Source organism: Anser cygnoides, chromosome 4, assembly GCF_040182565.1.
Source record: "Anser cygnoides isolate HZ-2024a breed goose chromosome 4, Taihu_goose_T2T_genome, whole genome shotgun sequence".
NCBI classification, from domain to species: Eukaryota; Metazoa; Chordata; class Aves; order Anseriformes; family Anatidae; genus Anser; species Anser cygnoides.
In genome coordinates, this window is record NC_089876.1 from 31,386,567 (window position 1) to 31,406,667 (window position 20,101).

The 20,101-nt window shown below is 58.7% G+C and overlaps 3 protein-coding genes across 5 annotated transcripts in view; all 3 read left to right on the plus strand.

Annotated features, from left to right (window-relative positions):
- The first annotated feature begins 3,721 nt into the window (after positions 1-3,721).
- Positions 3,722-8,196, plus strand: PRDM8 (PR/SET domain 8). 2 transcript variants are annotated; one of them, XM_066996588.1, is made up of 4 exons: positions 3,722-4,287; positions 5,549-5,684; positions 5,825-6,056; positions 6,250-8,196. In XM_066996588.1, exons 3-4 carry the CDS (start codon positions 5,864-5,866, stop codon positions 7,665-7,667), a joined length of 1,611 nt encoding a protein of 536 aa, XP_066852689.1. In that variant the 5' UTR covers positions 3,722-4,287; positions 5,549-5,684; positions 5,825-5,863; the 3' UTR covers positions 7,668-8,196. The 2 variants fall into 2 exon arrangements, with proteins under 2 accessions (XP_066852689.1, XP_066852688.1); XM_066996587.1 differs by having other exon boundaries at positions 3,733-4,287; positions 5,464-5,684.
- Positions 8,197-10,794: 2,598 nt separating this feature from the next.
- FGF5 (fibroblast growth factor 5) lies at positions 10,795-16,606 on the plus strand. The gene is made up of 3 exons (XM_048074313.2): positions 10,795-12,067; positions 13,484-13,587; positions 15,512-16,606. The coding sequence occupies exons 1-3, from the start codon at positions 11,569-11,571 to the stop codon at positions 15,869-15,871; spliced, it is 963 nt and encodes a 320-aa protein (XP_047930270.1). The 5' UTR covers positions 10,795-11,568; the 3' UTR covers positions 15,872-16,606.
- A 138-nt stretch (positions 16,607-16,744) lies between these two features.
- Positions 16,745-20,101, plus strand: part of CFAP299 (cilia and flagella associated protein 299) — a 213,428-nt gene continuing 210,071 nt past the window's right edge. The window contains exons 1-2 of one of the 2 annotated variants that reach the window (XM_066995948.1): positions 16,745-17,682; positions 19,263-19,387. In XM_066995948.1, coding sequence (XP_066852049.1) covers positions 17,623-17,682; positions 19,263-19,387 — 185 coding nt within the window. In that variant the 5' untranslated portion in view covers positions 16,745-17,622. Of the gene's footprint in view, positions 17,713-19,262; positions 19,388-20,101 lie in introns of both variants that reach the window. The other variant, XM_048074431.2, reaches the window with a different exon arrangement.

Consider the following 20,101-nt stretch of genomic DNA (forward strand, 5'->3'; position numbering starts at 1 on the left):
AAAAAAAAAAAGGAAAGAAATGATAGTATTGGGAATTAGGATGTGCACGTGCCAAGAAATGTATCAGGCAGCGCGACATGGCTTTGTACGGCTGCAGCAGGAGATTTGTTTGTGCTTAAAGCAAAGAGTTCAGAGACAGAGCCCTGCAGATGAAGTGGTTTTGGATGGAGGGGCAGCTCGAAGAGATGCTCTCTGTTCCAAAAAGTACCGAGGCCGGCATTTCATTTTGTGCTTGAAGCCCTCAGGGAGCAGAAGCAGCACGTGCAGGAGCAGCGGGAGTGTTCTCCTCTCCCACCTCACTGCCCGAAAATAGCGATGGAAAGCACGGCTTTAATGGGTGATGAGAGGAACACTTTGGAAACGAAGGGGAACATGGCTGCAAGCACAACAGGCCAACAAGTGCAGCCTCGCATTGAGAAAAAGAATTGGGGTTTTGTTGTGAGAAGGGGCTGTAAAAGGTGCTTTTTCCCCCCCAATCCTGCAGCTCCAGGGCCTGGGTGCTGCGTGTTAGGAGACACGGGTGAGGCATGGTGAGCACCTCAGGCCTGCGAGGGGGCAGATGTGAAGGCACAAATAATTGTGGCTGAAAAGCTCCTAATTCCCTGCTGGTTTAACGCAGTGGGAAGGGGGAGAAAAGGGACTGAGAGAAACGTGTCGGGGGGCGATGGGTGCTCTCATCAAGCTCTGACAGGAAGGTGCTGCACAGTCCCACTGGGAAGGGAGCGCTGTCCCTAATTCAAACATCATTAAGTGGCTGCAATTTTATGGAATTGATGGGGGGGGGAAGAGGGACGAGGGAGTCCCCTTGCTGCTCCCTCAGCCAGCCCTGCCACCACGGTGGCAGCAGCAGCACCTGCCAGGTCAAGCGCAGGGAAAAGGAGGTGAGGAAGAGTCTCGGGGGGAAGGCGAGCCCCAGCAGGGCTGCCTAGGGAATGGGGGCTGCAGCTGCTTCCCAGCTGTGGGCTTTGCCTCCCCCCCAAAAAACTAAAAGCATGGAAAATAATAACAACAATAATAATAATTAGCATCTTGCGCATCTTTGTGGGCACCTCTCAGCCCTCCCGCCTGCCCTCGGCCGGGTTCCCAGCCCACGCGTGGTGCTGCCAAGGATTTTCCTCCTCGCCCCATCCCAATGGGGGCCGTCTCCCCCCCCCCCCCCCCCCCCCCCCCCCCCCCGGGCTCAGCCTGCAGCCGTTTGCTGCCCGGGACGGCGGCGGGGCCGCCGGCAGCATCCTCGCCTTCGTCTTTCCTCTCCTGCCCTCCATCGGAAGGAAGGGAGCCTTCACCCTGCGCGGGGATGCTGCGGCCGGGGGGGCCCGAGCGGGGCCCGATCCCCGCACCCCCAAGCAGCCTGCCCTCCTGCCGCCCAGGAGGAGGAGGAGGAGGAGGAAGGCAGGATGTTCTGCCGCCCCTTCGCGGCTTTTCCCCGGCCTCCTCCGTCTTCCGATCGGCGCGCGATTAAAGGTTTCTCTAAATCTGTTCGCATCCCCTTCACGTGGGGCCCGCCGCTGCCCGCTGTATTGCCCTTTAGATGCCTCTTCCTTTTTTTGTTTTACAATTGTTGTATCAATATAATGCTTCCTTTCTTCCTCTGTCTCTATAGATACAGATATACAAGGCAAACTAAAGGTTTCGGCCGCTATTCAGCGCCTCCTCATTTGTCCCGGAGCCCTAACAGTGGTGCCCTTTCTCTTCTGGCTGCTTTTCCCTGCTTCTGGAGCAGCAGTTATGGGAGAAGCAGATGGCTACTGATTGGGTGAGCTTTGTGGCTTTAATACTGAATACTTTATGGAAAAGGACTTTATCATGCTTGGTTGGTCAGAGGAACAACGGGATGAGATTTATGACGAGAGAAAATAAATCTTTCCAAGTTGCAGGCTCCTTCACACACCCCGCGTCGAGCTGCCGTGGCAGGGATGGAGCCGAAATCCTCCGCATCCTTCTTTCCGTCTGCCCTGCCCTCTGTCTGTCTTGCCTTCTGGTGCTCTCCCTGCTCCTCCCTGCACCCACCAAACTTTGGGGGGCTCTCGCTCAGGCCTGGCCAGGGGGCAGCCACCCCCTGGAGGGGCTCAGCACCATGCATGTCACGCACCCCCCTCGAGCAGCCGTGGGGACACCCTAATGCCCAGACCCTGCGTCCCCTGGAGATGGGGAGCTGGTCTCAGTACCTCCGCTTTCCTCTCCCCTGCCCTGAGAAGCTAAAGCCAGGTGAAAGCTTTGTGGGGTTTATATGAGCCCTAGTGCTGCTGCCAGGTAGGGCGAGGAAGGGAAACACTGTGCCGAGAGGCAAAATGGTGAGGTACAAAGTCAGAAGAAATTCATAGCCAGCTAAGGGAAAAGAAAATAATAATCCGAAGCACGCTGCTGAATATCCTTTAATACGTGGAAGCAGGTCCTGTGCTGGCTCAGGAAGAAGTTCAGGGGAAGTTCAGCCGGGGTGCCAGTGGCATCCCCCAGCCGGGCATGGAGCTGCATCCTGCAGGAGGCCGGGGACTGGCGTGGGGGGCACCCGAAACTGGGAGAAGGGGCTGGTGGGTGGAGGGAGATGCTGGGGGGCGAGGGCGGTGGGTCCCTCCTGGGAGCCCCGGGGAAGGGCCTGTGCTGCCAGAGGCCTAGCTGCGGTGGCTGCCTGGGGGAAGGCAGCAGCTCCACACGTGTTTCTCCGGGCACCGGGAGAGCTTTGGTTCAATCCCACACGTGGGCACCCCCGGGGGCTGCTTCCTGGCCACGCAGCCTGGGACAGTGCAGCTCTGAGCATCCTTTATGGTGCCCCCCCCCTCCATAAATCCTGGGGAGTCCCCTGGGTGAGCCAGACGCAGCGGGTGCCCCCACGTCCCTGCGTTTTGGCGCTGCTCGTGTCGCCCTTGGGCTTTTCCCCATGCTCCAGACAAAGGCTCTGGGCTCCTCCAGCGAGCGGGGCTCCGGCTGCACTCCCCCAGCGTGGCTAAACGGGAGGTGAACCCACAGGCAGCGGGGTGTGCGTGTAAAGGCATCGTTCTGCGAGGCTCAGCGGCACCCGTGCCCGGCACCCAATTTCTGGCAGCATCCGAGGCTGCCTCAGCGCCCCAAAGTGCCCCGGCTGTCCTCGTTAGTCTCGGGGAATTTCGGTATCCGACGCCGTGTCGCAGCGGCTGCCCAGTACTTGGTGTGCCGTGGTGGCCCTTAAAATTGTCGCCGATGGAAATAACATGTCCGTTTTCTTTCCCCCGCTAATGAGAGACAATTAGACAATTTATGTCACAAAGCGAGGGCTGCAGCATTTAAAAGAAAAAATAAGAGAGAGAGGAAAAAAACGGGAAAAAGGAAAAAAAATCCGCCTCTGAAGCAGGAATTAAGATCCAAATTTTACAGAAATTTTACAGACTCCCGTATTTTTAATGTTTTGTCCGTCTCCGTTTGGGGAGACGCTGGGTTTTGCTGAATTAATAAGATAAACGTTGAAAGCATATTACAGGCAGCCTTTAATCCTAATGCAAGGAAAATCGTAATTATGTCGAGGATAAGTGAATTTGAAAGCCAAACATCAGCCCACTCTCTGATTGCAAGCAGCGCTCCGTTCGCCGCTGGGAACGGCTTTGTGCCTTCTTTTGTTCAGCCCGGGCTTTTTATTTTCTATTTTAATTTGGGGGCGTTTGGGGTTTTGTTTCGTCCGCTCGCGGTCGCTGGGTGGTTTCTGAAGCCCGAAACGCCGGGCGGGGAGGGGGGGAAGCGGCCGAGGCTCCCCGAGCTCCCCGGCTGGGCGGAGAGGGGGTACCGGGGGGCCAGGGGGGGCCGGGGGAGGGCCGGGGGCTGCCGGGGACCCCCGGGGCCGCCCCGTCGGGGGCCGCTACCCCTATGGGACCGCGGCTCCGGGAGGCAGAGCCGTCGGGGGGAGAGCAGTCGGGGACGGAGCCCCCTGCCCCCATCCGCTGGGAAGAGGCTGCGGGGGGGTCTCCCCATCGCCCCCACTTTTCCTCCGCTCGGCGGGGCCAGGTGAGGGCCAGGCGGGCCGACAGCGAGCGGGCGGCCCCCGAAGGGGTTAAAGGGAGGGGACGTGGGCTGTCACGCGTCATTGGGCAGCTTATGTGCGGCAAACAAAAAGTGTGGGGCTGCCCGCCGCTCGCTCACTGCACCGGGGCCGGCTGCTCGGCTCGCCACCCCGCTCCAGCCCTGCCTCCAACCCTTCCCTCCCCTTCCCCGGGCCATGGAGCGGCGCTGAGGCCGCCGGCAGCGGAGGCAGAGGAGGCCGGAGGCAGCGGGGGCCTTTGTGCCGCTCGCCGGGGCGAGGAGGGTCCCCCCCGCTCCCTGGTGAGTACCCCCCGGCCGGGGGGAGCGATGCCGGGGGGGCACGGACGGCCCTGCCCGCATCCCCAGACCCTGCGGGAGCGGCCCCGGCCCGGACAAAGGCAGCGGCCGGGGGGGGTCGGGAGGGGGCTGGGGGGGAGCAGCCGGGGGGTGGCCGGGGGGGGCTGCAGGAAAGTTTGGCGGGGGTCGCTGCCCGCCGCTCGTTTCGTTGCGGGGAATAACGCCCCCCCCCTCCCCGGGCTGCGCCGCAACGGGGAGGCGGCGAGAAGGAGCCCCCCCGGCCCCCTTTCCCGGCTGGGGGCTGGCAACGGGAGGAGGGCGAAAAGGCCGGGGGGTGCCGGGGCTGGACCCCGAAAAACGGAGGGGGAAGGCGGCGGAGAGGAGCGCGCGGCGGAGACGAGCGGGCAGCTTGCTCCCGAGCAGCCTCGAAAGGACCAAATTGGATGGCAGATGGGGCGGGGGGAAGGCGGCATGAAAACTAATCGGGTTGCGAAGGGAAAGGGCACCCGCAGCCCTGCGGGGAGCGCCGGTGCTCGGTGCCCGGTTCCCATTTCCCGGTGCCCGGCTCCTTCCCCCGCCTCCTCCGCCCGGCTCCGTCCCCTCGCATCTCGGGAGCCGGGGCTCCCCCTCCTCCATAAATAACCGCGGCGAGGTAAAAATAATTACCTCTGCTTGCTGCTTTTAATTAAAGTCTCGGAGGGAAAGTGCCGGATTATGGTAATGAGCAGCCACGCGTCCCCCTCGCAGAGCGGCCCGGGAGGGCAGCGGGCATGCCAGCGCCGGCAATGACGACCCCCGAAACCCCCTGGCCCTGCTCCCCGCCGGGGCTGGGGTCCGCAGGAGGATTTCTCAGGGTTTTCTCGGGGTTTTCTCTCCCCCGGTTCCCCCCGGAACCATAAATCACGGCGCAGCCTCCCCTGAGCTCCTTGCCTCCGTTATTTTCTCCTTTTCCAGCGCTGCTGCTTTTCCTATCGAAACCCCGAAAGGCAAACACAACTACCTCTTTTTTGTCCTTTTGTTGTTGTGGTGGTTTTTTTCTTCTTTTTTTTTTTTTTTGGGGGGGGGGGGGGAGGGTGTTTTGTTTTGTGTTTTTTTTTTTTTTTTTTCCCCCCACCCTTTTGTTTTTATCCCCCCGGCGCCGCCGTAACGCGCCCGCCTCGCCCCTCTCTCCGCCCGCAGGGATGGAGGACGCCGGCGTGCAGAGGGGGCTTTGGGACGGGGACGCCAAGACGGTGCAGCAGTGCTTGACTGACATTTTCACCAGCGTTTACACCACCTGCGACATCCCGGAAAATGCCATTTTCGGCCCCTGCGTCCTTAGCCACACGTCGCTCTATGACAGCATCGCCTTCATCGCCCTCAAATCCACCGACAAGCGCACCGTGCCCTACATCTTTCGGGTAAGCTCCGCTCCCGGCTCGGGGGCAGCTGCCGGCTCGCTCCCCCCGGGGCTCCGGTGCCCGACGGGGGCTGGCCCGGCCCGGCCCGGCCCGGTGCGCGCCGTCGAGGCGGGCTGGCTCCCTACGGCGGCGCCTTGCAGGTGGACACGTCGGCGGCCAACGGCTCGGCCGAGGGGCTGATGTGGCTGCGGCTGGTGCAGTCGGCCCGGGAGCGGGAGGAGCAGAACCTGGAGGCCTACATCAAGAGCGGGCAGCTCTTCTACCGCTCCCTGCGCCGCATCGCCAAGGACGAGGAGCTGCTGGTGTGGTACGGCAAGGAGCTCACCGAGCTGCTGCTGCTCGGCCCCGCCCGGGCCCCCGCCCGCGCCAACGGTGGGTGTCCCTCCCCAAGACCCCCCAGTTTTCCCCCTCCGTCCCTTTCCCCGACGGCGGGAGGCGAGGGGACAGCGGGGCCGGGAGGGGGGCCCGGCCCCAGCTCCCCTCCTCGTCCCCCGTGGCCCCGAGGGGGCGGCCACGCTGACTGCCCCCCGTGTCCCCCTCCCCGTCCTCCCGTGTCCCCGCTCAGGCTCGCCGCCCTACGCGTGCCCCGAGTGCAGCCAGCGCTTCCAGTTCGAGCTGCCCTTCGCCGCCCACCTGCGGTTCCGCTGCCCCAAGAGGCTGCACGGCGCCGGCACCGGCCCCGCCGAGCCCCCCGGAGGCAAGGAGGCCGCTGGCAAGGAGCCGGAGGCCGCCAAGTTCTGCAAGCCGGCCGGGCCGCTCCACCACCCCTTCCCCGACGGCACCGCCGCCACCAAGCCCTCCACGGACTTCCACAACCTGGCGAGGGAGCTGGAAAACTCCCGCGGCGCCCCCGGCTCCGGAGGCTCCCCGGGGAGGCCGGCGCCCCCCGACGGCGCCCCCGAGGCGGCCGGGGGCAAGGCGAAGCGGCGCTACCCCGAAGAAGAGGAGCGGGGCCGCTTCCCGACGGAGCGGCCGGGGCTGCCGTCGGCGCCCAAGGAGGAGCTGGTGTGCACCCCGCAGCAGCAGCAGCAGTACCGGGCGGCCGGCTCCTACTGCGGCCTGGAGGAGGGGGGCCGCCTCTTCGCGCCCCCCAGCCCCGAGACGGGCGAGGCCAAGCGCAGCGCCTTCGTCGAGGTGAAGAAGGCGGCCCGCGGCCCCGAGCCCGACGGCACGGCCGAGGAGGGCCAGGAGCGCGCTTCTCCCCCGGGGACGGGCACGGGGGGGCCCGGGCCCGGCGGCGGGGAGCCGGGGCTGTGCCCCCGCGGCTCCGGGGGGCCCCTGGGCGCCCGGCTGGAGGGGGGCAGCCCTGCGCGGGGCAGCGCCTTCAGCACCGTGCCGCAGCTCGGCGGCGGCCCCGGCGGCGGCCCCGGCGGGGCGGAGGAGCGCAAGAGCGCCTTCTCGCAGCCCGCCCGCTCCTTCCCCCACGGGCCGCCGCTGGTGCTGGGCCAGAAGCTGGGCGGCCTGGGCGAGCCGTGCCCCGACGGCTCCTCCGCCGCCCCCGGCCGCCTGTACGCCGCCGAGGCGCTGGCCGTCAAGCTGCCCGGCGGCGGCGGCGAGGGGGCGGCGGGAGGCGGCGGCGGCCCCGGGGGCGGCCCGGGGGGCGGCCCGGGGGGCGGCGGGGGGCTGCCCAAGCAGAGCCCCTTCCTCTACGCCACCGCCTTCTGGCCCAAGAGCTCGGCGGCGGCGGCGGTGGCGGCGGCGGCGGCGGGGCCCCTGCAGCTGCAGCTGCCGTCGGCGCTGACGCTGCTGCCGCCGTCGTTCACGTCGCTGTGCCTGCCGGCGCAGAACTGGTGCGCCAAGTGCAACGCCTCCTTCCGCATGACCTCGGACCTGGTGTACCACATGCGCTCCCACCACAAGAAGGAGTACGCGCTGGAACCCCTGGTCAAGCGGCGCCGCGAGGAGAAGCTCAAGTGCCCGATCTGCAACGAGTCCTTCCGAGAGCGGCACCACCTCTCCCGCCACATGACCTCGCACAACTAGCCGGGGGGCACGGCGGGGGGCACGGCGGGGGGCGGCGGAGGCGGCGGCTTACGAGTACATTGTTTAAAATGTCATATATTGCAACATATTGATGCATTTGTCATACGTTTCTACTTAAATTATTGAGCACTTATGGTTTAGGTGTAAGAATAATTCTATGTCAGGGTAAATTTTTATTTTAGATATGAAGCTACGGGGGGCGGCGGGGCGGGCGCCGTCTGCGCCGGGCTCCGCTTGCACCGGGCTCCGTTTGCACCGAGTCCTCTTGCACCGGACTCCGCTTGCACTGGGTCCGTTCACACCGGACTCCGCTTGCACCGGGCTCCGCCGCCCGCCCGCCGCCCCCTTCACCCCCGCCGCCCGCCCCCGCGTGTAACTTCGTGCCCGTGAAATGGAGTCTCAATAGTTCCGTGTTTCTTTTCATCCCCTCTTTCCCCGCCACACGCACCCCTGGAAAAGATTTATTAAACTTTATAGTTTATCTGGGTATGTTGGATGCTTTGACAATAAATGACTTTATTTTCTTCAACGCGGCTGCACGTTACTCGGCGCCGGGGTGGTGGTGGATTGGTGGTGGTGGGGGGATGGTGCTGGGGTCGTGGTGCTGGGGTCGTGGTCCCCGTCCCGGTCCCGGTCCCGGTCCTCGTCCCCCGCAAACCCGCGGCTGCCCCGCACCGCCCCGCGCTCGCCGCTCGCTGCTTCCCCTCTCGGTCCTGCCGCGCCTGCCCGCTCCTTCGTTTCGGTCTGAATCGCATTCTTCCTTTCCTCCTCTCTTTCATTTTTCTTTCTTTCTTTCATTCTTCTTTATTTCTTTCATTCTTCCTTCCTTTTTTAAAAAATTTCCCCTTTTTTCTTTCTCTTTATTTCCTTTCTCTTTCCTTCTTTCCTTCCATTTTCTCTCCATTTTCCTTTTCTTCTTTCTCTTCCCCTGCTCCCGTTTTCCTCTTTTCTCTCTCTACTGTCTTTATATTCTTCTTTATATATAGAAAGAATATTCTATTATTTCCTTCCGTTACATTTTTTTACTTTCCTTCCTTTTTCCTTTCTCCGTTTTCTTTTCATTTTTCCTTTCTCCTTTTCCTTTTCACCTTTTCCTTTCTCCTTTTCCTTTTCCCCTTATTCTTTTAATTTCTATTTTCTCTTTTTTTTCTCCCCTTTCCTTTCTCGTTTTCTCTTCTTTATTTTTTCTTTTGATTTCTCCTTTCTACTTTTTCCTTTCGCCGTTTTTTATATTTTTTTAAATTTCTTCTTTCTCCCTTTTCCTTTCCTCTTTTTCTTTTAATTTCTCCTTTCTCTGTTTTTCTTTTTCTTTTTCTTTTTCTTTTTCTTTTTCTTTTTCTTTTTCTTTTCCTTTTCCTTTTCCTTTTCCTTTTCCTTTTCCTTTTCCTTTTCCTTTTCCTTTTTCTTACTTATTCCTTTTTTACTTTCCTTTCCCCTTTCTCCGCTCTGCTTTTCGCTTTTTCGTTTTCCTGTTTCCTCTCTCCCTTTTCCTTTCTCCGTTCTTTTGGATTTTCCCCTCTCCCCTTTCTCCTTCCCTTTTCCTTCCCAGCCCTTCCCACACCCCCAGCCCCCATAGCTCCGTCCCACTCCGCACCTCGCCCCACCGGGACCCTTCTCCCCCCGGGGGTGCCCAGACCCCGGGTACGCAGGTGGGGGGGCTGGGGGGTCGCCCTGGGGGCTCGGCTGGGGTGTGTGGGGCTCTGGGGGGCTGGGAGCCTCTCTCCAGGGCGAGAGGGACTTTTTTGTCCCTTGAAGTGTATTTTGATTTCTCTTTTTTGCTTTTTTCCCTTTTTTCCCACACCTCCGCCCCCGCCGGACGCGTCCATCCCGGGAGCGCGCTCAGCCCCGCCTCTCCGCGCTTAATTGCGCTTTAATTACCGCGGCTCCTCAGCGCTCCCTAATGAGCTCCCAGCCGCTCAGGGGGGTTTTCCCGGTGCTGGGGGTGCTGGGGGTGGTTTTGGGATGTCCGCATGCTCCCGGGGCCGCTCACGGGCGGGCACTGCCACCTAGCGGGGCTCCTGCCTCTCCTCCGGCCCCGGGCAGCCCCGAGGATGAGGAGGGGCCTTCTTCAGCCTCCCTCCTCTGGCCTTCCCAAGAGCGGGATAAGCGCCCACTTTTTGCCCGTTGAGGCTCTCCCTTGCCCTCTCCGGGCTCCGGCTGGTAGAAGAACCACGCGTGGCTGCCAGTCTGGTGCTTGGCACGCCGGTGGCGGTGGAAAATCGGGTACGGAGCCCCCGTCGTAGCAGCCATCTCCAAAAGCAAGCCCTGCAACTCTGAGTACATAAGAAGGGGCAAGCTGTACGGTTCGCTGGATGCTGGGCGTGCTCCTACTTTGGCAGGGAAATTGCAAACGTCTCACTCGGGGAGGGGGAAATATTCCTGAGGTACCGGCAGCGGGCAGACAACAAGCGCGCACCAAGCACCAGGCCAATGGGGAAAGCTGCTGTCAAGCTCGGTGCTGCTCTGACAACTGCTGGAGTGCACCTGTCTGTTTTCCAGCAGAGGCTCCTGCTCACTTCTAAAGAGTTTTGCCTTACTTTTAACCAAGAGCCCTCCTCTCCAGGCACCGCAGCTCGCACCAGCACCCTGTTATCCCCTCCGTTTGCCTCCAGTTCGCTCTGTAACCGAGCCTTGAATAATTTAGGTAGCATCGCGTCAGCCTTCAGAGGCTGCTGGTGTGTGTGTGTGTGGAAGGGCTGCAACTGCCAAAGGCAATTAAATTGGATTATTCCAGGAAGTGAGCTATTAGCGTTATTTATTTATTTAGATTCAAGCCTTCCTTCCCCCCCCCCCCCTTTTTTTTCTCTCCACTGCATGGGCACCGCTCGGCCTCACGGAAATGCTCGCAAGGGAAATCACCATCTGACAGCTCCTCGCGGGGTCCGTGTACCCCCTGGATCCCAAAAGGATGCTCACAGCCCCCACGGGCCCACGGTGGGTCAGTGAGTGCAGACCGTGTGCTTTATGGGGCTGACTACTGCAGCTGGAAGGAGTAACTGAGCTTTTGACCTTCCTTCAGGTATGTGCATCTATATTTAGGGGCATCTATATTTATACACATGTGTATATATATAAACACGCGTATCCGTACGGGCATATATATATTATATCCTGAGCTGCAGGAGCACCCCACCCGCACCAGCCCGTGCCGTGTGCGACCTTCAGCTTCCTCGTGAGGCATGCCAAAGGCTCGGCCTCCTTCCTGCCGAACCCGAACCCCGCTGATGGCTCCGGACAGGATTTGGGGGGGGTATTTGGTTGGAAAAATGCTGATTTATGTGAGTGATGAGGCAGGGAGGGTATGGAGGTGTTGGCTTGTGTGGAGGCAAGATTTTCCCGATGGCTTTTTGGGAATGAAAGAAAGCCTTTTGGGGAGTCTGGAGAGGGAGAAAGGGGGATGTTGGCACCAGCGATGGATGCCTTTGTGCTGGGAAGAAATCTGGCTGGTGGGGCATGGGGTCAGTCTTGGGGTTGGGGCACGTCTTGGGGTCATGGCACCGTCAGTGGGAGGACATGTGGATGCTGTTCCCAAATTTTGGGAACCGGGAAGGGGGTGCCGCTGGGTGCTGACACGGGCAGTGCCAACGAGGGCGCTCTTGGGGCGAGGGGCTTGCTGCGAGCCCCCCGGGGATGCTGCCCAGCGCCGGGCTCAGCCTCAGGGCCTGGTGTGGGATGAGACAGGAGGGAGGGGAAGGGAAGGGAGGGGAGGGGAGGGCAGGGGGCTTCTCTGGCAGCCCCCAGCCCTGGCGGAGGCGCAGCTGCCGGCTGTCATCTCCCGGCGGGGCTGCAACCCAACGCCGCCGTGCCCCGGAGGAGCCCCGGGGCTCGCAGCCGCTCCCCCCCCGTAACCCGAGGCGCAGCCCCGGCTGGGGGGGGGGTCCATGGGGGAGGGCGTGGGTCTATGGGGGGCGGCCCCGCACCCCCCGAGCCCGGGCTGGGGGCTCGGGGCTCCGCACAGGTGCGGTGCCCCCCCGGGCGCAAACAGCGGGCGGGAGGGGCGGCCCCCTGCCGCCGGTGCTGGGCGGTGGAGCGGGGATGCGGCGCCCTCCTCCCGCCCTTCCTCCTCCTCCTCCTCCTCCTCCACCTCCCTCCCGCCGGCAGCATGAGCCCGGCCTTCCTCCTCCTCCTCCTCCTCCTCCTGCCCGCCCGAGCCCGGCGGGAGCGGCTGCCCGGCGGGGCGCCGGCGGGACGCAGCGCCCCCGCTCCTTCCTCCTCCTCCACCTTCTCCTCCTCCTCCTCCACCTCCTCTTCCTCCTCCTGGGCCGCGGGGCCGAGCCGCTTCCCTCGGAGCCGCCCGGGGCGGCGGCGGGGCCGGCTGTACTGCCGGGTGGGCATCGGCTTCCACCTGCAGCTGCACCCCGACGGCCGGGTGGACGGCGCCCACGACGCCAGCCCGCTCAGTGAGTGCAGGGGACGGGGGGGTGCCGCGCCGCGCTTGCCCTCCAAGCCCCCTTTTTCCACCTGGCCGCTCTCCCACCCTTGCCCCATAGCTGGTGGAGCCGTGGGAGCCATCCACTTGCGGCCTTCAGGCCCGCGCCGTGGGATGTGGGTGGCGGGCATGTGCCGCTGCACGGCGCTTCGTGGCGTCGAGGTGCAGCCTCATGGGCATGGGGACAACGCCACTGACCCCCACCAGGTGCCCCTTGGTGTGGGGCCTGTGGGAGCCTTGCTTCCTCCTTAAAATAAACATGGGAAGTGGTGGAGATCTGATACCGCGGGGCCGGGGGCTTAAGTGTGGCATCGTGTTTTCTCTCGGCATGTTAATCCCTGCACTCCTTCCTCCGGGGCCACTTTGTCCCAGGGGGAAAACAGAGCCCCGGGAGCAGCCGCTGTGTGCCCCGGGGAGCTGTGGTGTCGGTGAGAGAACGGGAGGGGACATTGGGTGGTGGGGACATGCTGGGACACCTGTGCCAAGGGGACAGTGAGACTGTGCAGGGGTGCAAAACATGTTGTTGGTGGTGAGGAGCGATGCTTGGCCCTGCTGTGGGATGAGCTATGGGTCCCATGTGCCCTCCTAGGATGGGGAGCTTCAGGAAAAAGCTGATGTTGGTGGTAGTTTCAGCCCCAAATCTGGCATGCACTTCTACATCCAGGTTTGTGAGGAGTTGGGGTGAGGTGAGTGGCAGCAGGCTGGCTGCAGAAATGCGGGACTCCATGCTCCTGTGGCTTCCTTTCTCGCCCTTGCCCACTGCCCAGAATTTGGAGATCTGAGCTACAGCAGTCAAACCTTGCTGGCCAGCACTCAAAATGAGGGATTTCCCCAGGTGGGAGCTTGTTCTGTCACAGCTGAGGCCGAAATCACCCCCCTAAACCACAGCTCCTTGCAAACCCCTCAGCACCTGTGCAGCCAAGACCAACTTGTGTGGCTGTACTTGGCTCTGAAACTGGTGAGAAATTTGTGGGGGAAGAAGAGAAGAGTTTTTCCTGGTGCTGTGGATCCCAAGCGGGCCCAGCAGCATTGGCACAACTTGTGAAGCCATGGGGCTGGCTGGGAAATGAGGCACCCCTGGTTATTTGCAAAAAAGTGTCCTCAACCCCAAAGCCCTTTGCTTTGTCCATCACGGGCTTGTAGCTTAGGGCAAAGCTCCCGCCAGCTAAAAATAATAATAATAGGACAAAACCGATACCAGTACTGGAGTAAATGCAGGTTTCTATGAGTGAACAAGCAGCTGGGTTGCACAGAGGCAGGTTGCTGAGGAGCAGGGTCTTTTGGAGGTGAAATGCAAACGTAAGCTTTTTATTTTTTATTTTATTTTTAATTTGTCACGCTGATGTGGAGGGAACTGTGATTTATTTTGGGATTTCTGTCATCCTAGGTATTTTGGAAATATTTGCTGTGTCTCAGGGGATTGTAGGAATACGAGGAGTTTTCAGCAACAAATTTTTAGCGATGTCAAAAAAAGGAAAACTCCATGCAAGTGTAAGTAAACCCCCGATTATCAGTACATACTGTGTATTAACAGCGTAGCGACAGCTGCACACACATGTGTGTGCGGCAGCGTTGCTCCGGGGCACCTGCGGCTGCCGGGAGGGCTCTGCAGGGCCGAGGGCAATGACTTGCGGGAAGTGTGGCTGCCTGCCCTGTGGGGATGAGCCCAGCCTCACGGCCGAGATGTGGGTGTTAGCGATGTGCTCGGGCTGCACAAGCCCACAAGTTGACATAAAGCAGTATTTATGTGCTTGCAAAACTCCCTCGAGTTTTGTCGGAGCATTACTCCTGGAACCTAATGATGCAGAAATGGTGAGCGCATCACTGCTAATTTCTGCGAACTGGATGGAGAGGCTGGGGAAAGTGGGAATGCCTGAGTGAAGGTAAAACAGGGAAAGATGAGCACAGCAGGAACAGTGTAGGTAGAGAGGAGCTGGCAAAATATACAGTTAAAACATGAGATGAGACCAAAGCAAACATGAAATGAGATGGAAGCATCGCCAAGTATGGTCTCCAACCCTCCCCTGCAGCTCATAATGGCCCCATTATTCCCCTCGACATCTCGAGGCATGCCGTGGTGCAGGCAGAAATTAAATCAAACCCTGTCCATGCATGGTTAATCGCTGCTGTAGACAGGGCAGCGTGGAAGCGACCTTGGTGAGGGTGATGAGCAGTGGGACGAGGGCGCACGATGCTCTACTCTGATGAAAGCTGTCAATTTGTAGAAACTTGACCCAAACGCTTGAAGATGGCTGGGCTGAATAATACCGATAATGCAAAGCCTGCATCTGTTGTTCCTCCCTGCCTCGGCGGGATAAAGTTATTTCATGGCCTAATGAGTGTGCAGCAGCACAAAGCGCGCCCTGTGCCCGTCACTCACGGCTCCGCTTTGATGCAGGAGCCGCTCCGGTGCCGTTGTGCTGTGCTGTGGATCACACCATGCCTGCGGGCCTCTGGGCTCCTCTGAAAACAGCTCTCTGGGTTCGCAGCTTCCCAGGAGAAGTGCCTGGGTTGGACCTAAAATTTCCCCGTGGTGTGGGCAATGCAGTTATCTTGCCCGAGCATCGCTGTGGCTGTCAGGTCATCGTAGAGCAGCTGGTGTGAGCAAAGCTGTGTCCAGAAGGGGGATGGTTGTGCATGGGCGGTGCAGCACCATGGGTTCATAAAAAGAAGGGAAAGCAACCATGAGTTGCCAGGATCACATTTCTTCGATGCAAAGAGTGAAAGGAATCTTAATTCAAGGTGTTATGGGGGAAAAATGTACTGCATGCTGGGGATTCTGTGCCTTGCATTGTAGGGTTCAACTTTTCTGGTTCAATTAGGAGTTGAAAATCCATCCCAGCCCCATGGACCTTTGGGTGGTTGTGAGTGATGGATAGCTGGCATTACATGCTGTCATTGGGGTCAGGACTTGCTCGATGTGCCTTGCATTTTCTTCTGGAGATGTGGCTGCAGTCAAACACCTTACCCCTGTGCCTGCTCAACTGGCAGCCCCTAAACCTGCTTCTTTGCCGACTTGCATGAGAAATGCTTCTTTTTGTTGGGATGACAGGGAGTAGAGCTGATGGTTCATGGTGGTGGGCTGCCTTATTCCCAAAACCCCAGTGCTGGGAGACTGTGCAGCCCCACTTACAGGAGGCAATGCTGTGCTTGTTTTACAGATAGCAGGGGACAGAATGACCCCAGTTGATTTCAGAAGAAAATGGGGGGTTATAAATAACTCCAATGCAATTACAACCTGCATGCCAGCTGCCCTCGTAGGTTATCAGGCACAGGTCTGGTGCCAGAGTGATGTGTGCAAGGAGATGGAGGGGGCTTTGGGGCCCAAATTGCAGGGTATCCGCTGTGCTTGGAGCGGTTTGGGAGAGCGAAGGTGGTGCTAACCCATCTGTGTGTCCTCCCTTGCTTTCCACAGGCGCGTTTCACATCCGAGTGCCAGTTCCGGGAGCGCTTCCAGGAGAACAGCTACAACACCTATGCCTCAGCCGTGCACCGCGGCCGGCGCTCAGGCCGCGAGTGGTACGTGGCCCTCAACAAGCGGGGCAAGGCCAAGCGGGGCTGCAGCCCCCGCGCCCGCCCCCAGCACGTCTCCACGCACTTCTTGCCCCGTTTCCGACAGCCCCCCCCGCCGCAGCTGGCCTTCACCGTCACCCGGCCCGAGAAGAAGCCGCCTCCACCGCCTCCGCCACCACCACCAAAGAAAATGGCGGCAGCCACCCCGCCGCGGCAGAGCCATGGCCCTGTCAAGTACCGGCTGAAGTTTCGCTTCGGGTAGCCGTGCCACGAGGAGGCTGTGGGGGATTTTTGGGGAGGAGCGGAGCCCGGTACCCCCCCTCATTCCCAGATGGGACAGATGTGGGGACACTGCTGGTGGCTGAGGGATGGATCAGAGTGGGCGCTGCTGCCGTGGATGGGGAGCGAGGTGCAGGCGTTGCTCTGCTGCTGCTGAGGGAAGCCATGAGGGGCCTCCGCCTCGGACATGTTTTCTTGCACTGTTTTCGCTGGTGATGCTGTCGACAATCATTTTCGTACAAGAGTTACGTCCAGAGCCAACCTCTCAAGTGCCAGAGGGTTTTCAAACTGTGTTGGCAATAATATATCTCTTTGTAAAGGCTGTTAAGGGGAGGACGGCCATTTGCAGACGTGCAGCCCCGTGGATACACTGATCAGAGTTTGTCTGCACACACCTGGAAAATGTTTATGCTGAACCTGTGGGGAACCATAAAACCTCTGCTCTCCTACCAGGGCCTCACCCAGCACTTCATTAATTAATTTAAATGTGATGGTGGTATTGTAAGGAAGAGCTTGGTGTGGCAGCACTGGCAGCGAAGCTGTTGCAGGTTAATGTGAGCAGGATGGGCTAAAAACCCCTCCTGGTCCCAAACGGGTTTGCTGGTCAGAAGGAGGCTGACAAGGCAAAAATAAATGGGTAAATACCTCTGTTAAACTAAAAGCAGTCTGTAGCTGACTTGAGAGAGTTTTAAGCAATAAAGGTAACTTTTTGAGTGTGTCAACCTTCTTGTGTTTCACAAGCCTTTTCAGCCTTGCTGTGCTTTTTTTTGCAGCTGGCAATTGCATCTGAACCCTTTGCGAGGGGCACAGAGCTGCCTGGCCTCCGAGGCGCGGGGTTAATGAGCAGGCATGCTGCAGGCAGCCCTGCAAAGGGCACCGGGACACATGCCCTGCTGCACGTCACCCGCTACAGGACACTTGCATGATGCCTTGAGCTCTTTGTCAGCAAGCTGCAGACGGTGCTATTGCACAATGTGCACCGACTCCTAAAACTCGGTATTTTTTTTCCTCTTCCCTTTGCTTTCTGAGTCATCTTTTACCACAGCCTTTGCAGATATAAAAAGGTTTCAGGCATTCATTAGGCACGGAACTGCATGGAGAGAGGCGCGGCGCTTGTGAATGTCAGCTCAAAGCATGACGCTAACAAGTGCTGAAAAAAATGGAAAAAAAGCAAAAGAAAGAAAAAATAAAGCAAAAAGGCAAAGAAAAATAAAGGAAAAAGACAAAAATAAAGGAAAAACAAAAATAGGGCAGAAAGCAAAAAAAAGCAAGAAAAGAGGAAAAAGGCAAAAAAAGCAGGGCAAAGGGCAAAAAAAGCAAGAAATAGGACAAAGAAAAGGCAAGTAAAAAGGGAAAAGGGCAAAAGGAGCAATGGAGGGGGAAAAGGCGAAGAAGTAAAAAAAGCAAAAATAGGAAGAAGCAGAAAAAAGCAAAAAAGGAAAAAGCAAAAGGCAAAAAAAAAAAAGCAAACAAGGTAAAACAGCAAAAAGAAGCAAGAAAAATGCAAAAAAAGGGGAAAAAAAGGCAAAAACCAAAGACAAAAAGCAAAAATAAAAAAAAAAAAAGGAAAAAGCCCCCAAAATAAAAGAAGGTAGAGGCCCAAGGGCACCGACCAGCCCCCCCCGTTCCCGCCGGGCGTCCGCTGACCGGGCGGCGCGGGCTGCGCGTGCCGCCGGCGGCCGTTGGGGCGTCCTCGCGCCGGCCGTTACCACAGCGGCGGGCGGGAAGGGCGCGATGGCTGAGGGGCCGCCGGAGCAGCCCTTCGGCACCTACGAGCAGTACCTGGAGGCGCAGGTGACGCCGAGGGACCTCTACTACCTGGAGGCAGGCGCTGGGAGCGGGCAGAGGGGTCCCGGCGTGGGGCGAGCCGCCCCGGGGTGTGGGTGGGGTGTGGAGGAGCAGCGCTGGGCTCCTGAGGGGAGGTGGGTTGGCCAAATGCTGCTTGGCAAAGTGTTTGGTGTCCGCTAACTGCCCCGCTTCTCTCAGCGTGAGACATTTGCAGGTGGTGTGGCCGCTGTGTACAGGTAAGCCCCCCAACTGGGCTGAATTCGGTCTGAAGCGGAGCGTGGGACGTGGCAGCAGAGCTCACATGTGCAGCAGGGCTAGCCAGAAGTTCTGGGAGCTCACAAGCAAGCCTCAAGTTGCAGGTCATGGCCAGGAAGCCTGTTGTGTGAGCAGCAGTTTGGTAGCTGAGGTCTGCCCAGAGAAGCCAAAGACAGCAAGAAAACACCCGTCTGTCTAGACGTACAACATGACGTGAATACAATGGGGCTGGCTCTGATGTGCAATGCTGCCTTTGAGCCATTGCTGCACTGTTTTTTAGACAAAACGGGGAAGATCTTGCTGTGTCCAGTGCTTATGAAGCATGACTTCTAGCCTGAATCATAGTGAGGGATGCGCGTGGTTGAACAAGTCACATCATGGTGATACTCAGCTGGTGCTGACCGCTGAATATTTGGTCTCTAAAAATTACAGTGCCCATTGCTCAGTGGAAAACGCTTTGGGTTAAGTCACAAAAGGTTTTCTGTCACACGCTTAGAGGCAACAGGTATTGAAAATGGTCATTGCCTACTGGTTTGTTCTCAGAAAGCGGCTCTCAGAAAGCAGCTGCCTATCCTTTTTGGCTCTAAGAAACCTGGACCTCTTCTGGCAGCTATCCTGCAGCTCCTGAAAAGTTGGCCAGAGCTCCTGGATGGGTGGAAGTGGCAGGAGGTATTTCCTGTGGCATTTTGCCTGTCAGAGCTTATCAGGTACCCCAGCCTGGAGAGGAAATACCTCACTGCCTGAGCACTGAACTCATCAGTGCTACTCTGCTGTGTGGAGGTTAATTTAACCTCAGGAATCATTTTCCAGCCAGACATATAAAAAGCAAGACACTTGTTCTTTCCTGAGGCCTCGGTGAGGTGCAGGCAGAGCAATGCAGGAAGGAACCTGCAGGCCTTCAGCTGCTCTGCTTCCTTTGCTGCTGACCGGTGTGTCTTGGGTCTGCCAGCATCTGTGGTGGCATTCAACACCGAGTGCCTAAGCCCTCTTGGTGAGGTGATGTAGAGCTGTAGCTTTGGATCTTCCTTAGGCTCAAGTGATGCACAGCCCACAGGTTACCTGCAGCCCTGCCTGCCTTGGTGCAGCTGATTTCACAGGGGTGTTGGGCAGAGTGCCTTCAGCTTTGTCCAATTATTTTATCTAGTTAAGGAAGGGCCCAGGAGCACTTCCCTGCTTGCCAGAATATCTGCAAGGTAGTGTGGGGGCCTGCTGGGAGGTGGTTCCTCTGGGTGCAGAGCAGAGCTATGTCCCTGCAGCTCAAGTTGTCAGTGGGGGCAGTTGGGGTCCAGTGCTGAACCTGCTTCCTAACCTCGTCCCTCTTCCTCCCACAGAGCGAGGAGGTGGCGCGGCAGCTGGCAAGGCTTGGCTTCATCGGCTCCGGGGATGTGCTGTGTCAGGAGGAGTTCGAGGCCCAGCAGGCAGCAGCAGCGGGACTCACGGCATCGGCTCCTCAGAAGTAAGTGCGTGCCCATGGTGCTTCTCACTGGGCACCTGCCCTGGAGCTTTCTGGAAGTTCTTTCACCCCTGCTGAATTCCTCCCACTCTCTCCCTCAAATGAAGCCATCCCCAAAAGCAGAGTCCTGTCTGTCAGGCCTGGTTTGTGGCAGGGATTGCATTGTGTTTCCACACCCTTCCCTTTGCTTCCAATACCCGTCAGGGACATGCAGGAGGAATGAGGCAGCTACGTTGCTTGGGAGTTGGGCTTGGTGATCCTTGTGGGTCCCTCCCAACTCAGTACATTCTATGGTTTGAAGGTGGTAGGTATGTTTGAGACACTGAAATATTGCTGCTTGGGAACAAAGTAGTGTGCTTTGATAGGCAGGTTGTCTTTTTGAAGCTGCAGCCAAGATATAGCAGTTTTCTAACATCTCAGACTTCTGGGATTAATATTTACAGTACGGTGAACATACTGATGGGAAAGAGGTAGCATATGAGAAGGAAAACCTTTTCTTTCCTGGGCCATTGTTAGGCTTTGAGGATTGAGTTGATTGAGTCGTGTAGTCTACAGTCCTTTTCCTGTCAACAGCAATAGGTAAGTTAGTCTTGGACCTTTGCTAGTGTTTCCTTGAGGTCAGGGAGACTGAGGTTGCTGTGGGACTGCATGTTTAACCTAGTGTAGCTGAAACATATCACTCTTAGGCTTATGAGAATGAGCACTTGGGAACTCTTA

Coding starts and splice junctions, on each gene's coding strand:
- PRDM8 (XM_066996587.1), top strand. CDS start 5,466: ATGGAGGACGCCGGCGTGCAGAGGGGGCTTTGGGACGGGGACGCCAAG. Junction 5,685..5,824: donor CCGTGCCCTACATCTTTCGG/GTAAGCTCCGCT, acceptor GGCGCCTTGCAG/GTGGACACGTCGGCGGCCAA. Junction 6,057..6,249: donor GGCCCCCGCCCGCGCCAACG/GTGGGTGTCCCT, acceptor GTCCCCGCTCAG/GCTCGCCGCCCTACGCGTGC.
- FGF5 (XM_048074313.2), top strand. CDS start 11,569: ATGGGGGGCGGCCCCGCACCCCCCGAGCCCGGGCTGGGGGCTCGGGGC. Junction 12,068..13,483: donor CCACGACGCCAGCCCGCTCA/GTGAGTGCAGGG, acceptor CTGTCATCCTAG/GTATTTTGGAAATATTTGCT. Junction 13,588..15,511: donor AAGGAAAACTCCATGCAAGT/GTAAGTAAACCC, acceptor TGCTTTCCACAG/GCGCGTTTCACATCCGAGTG.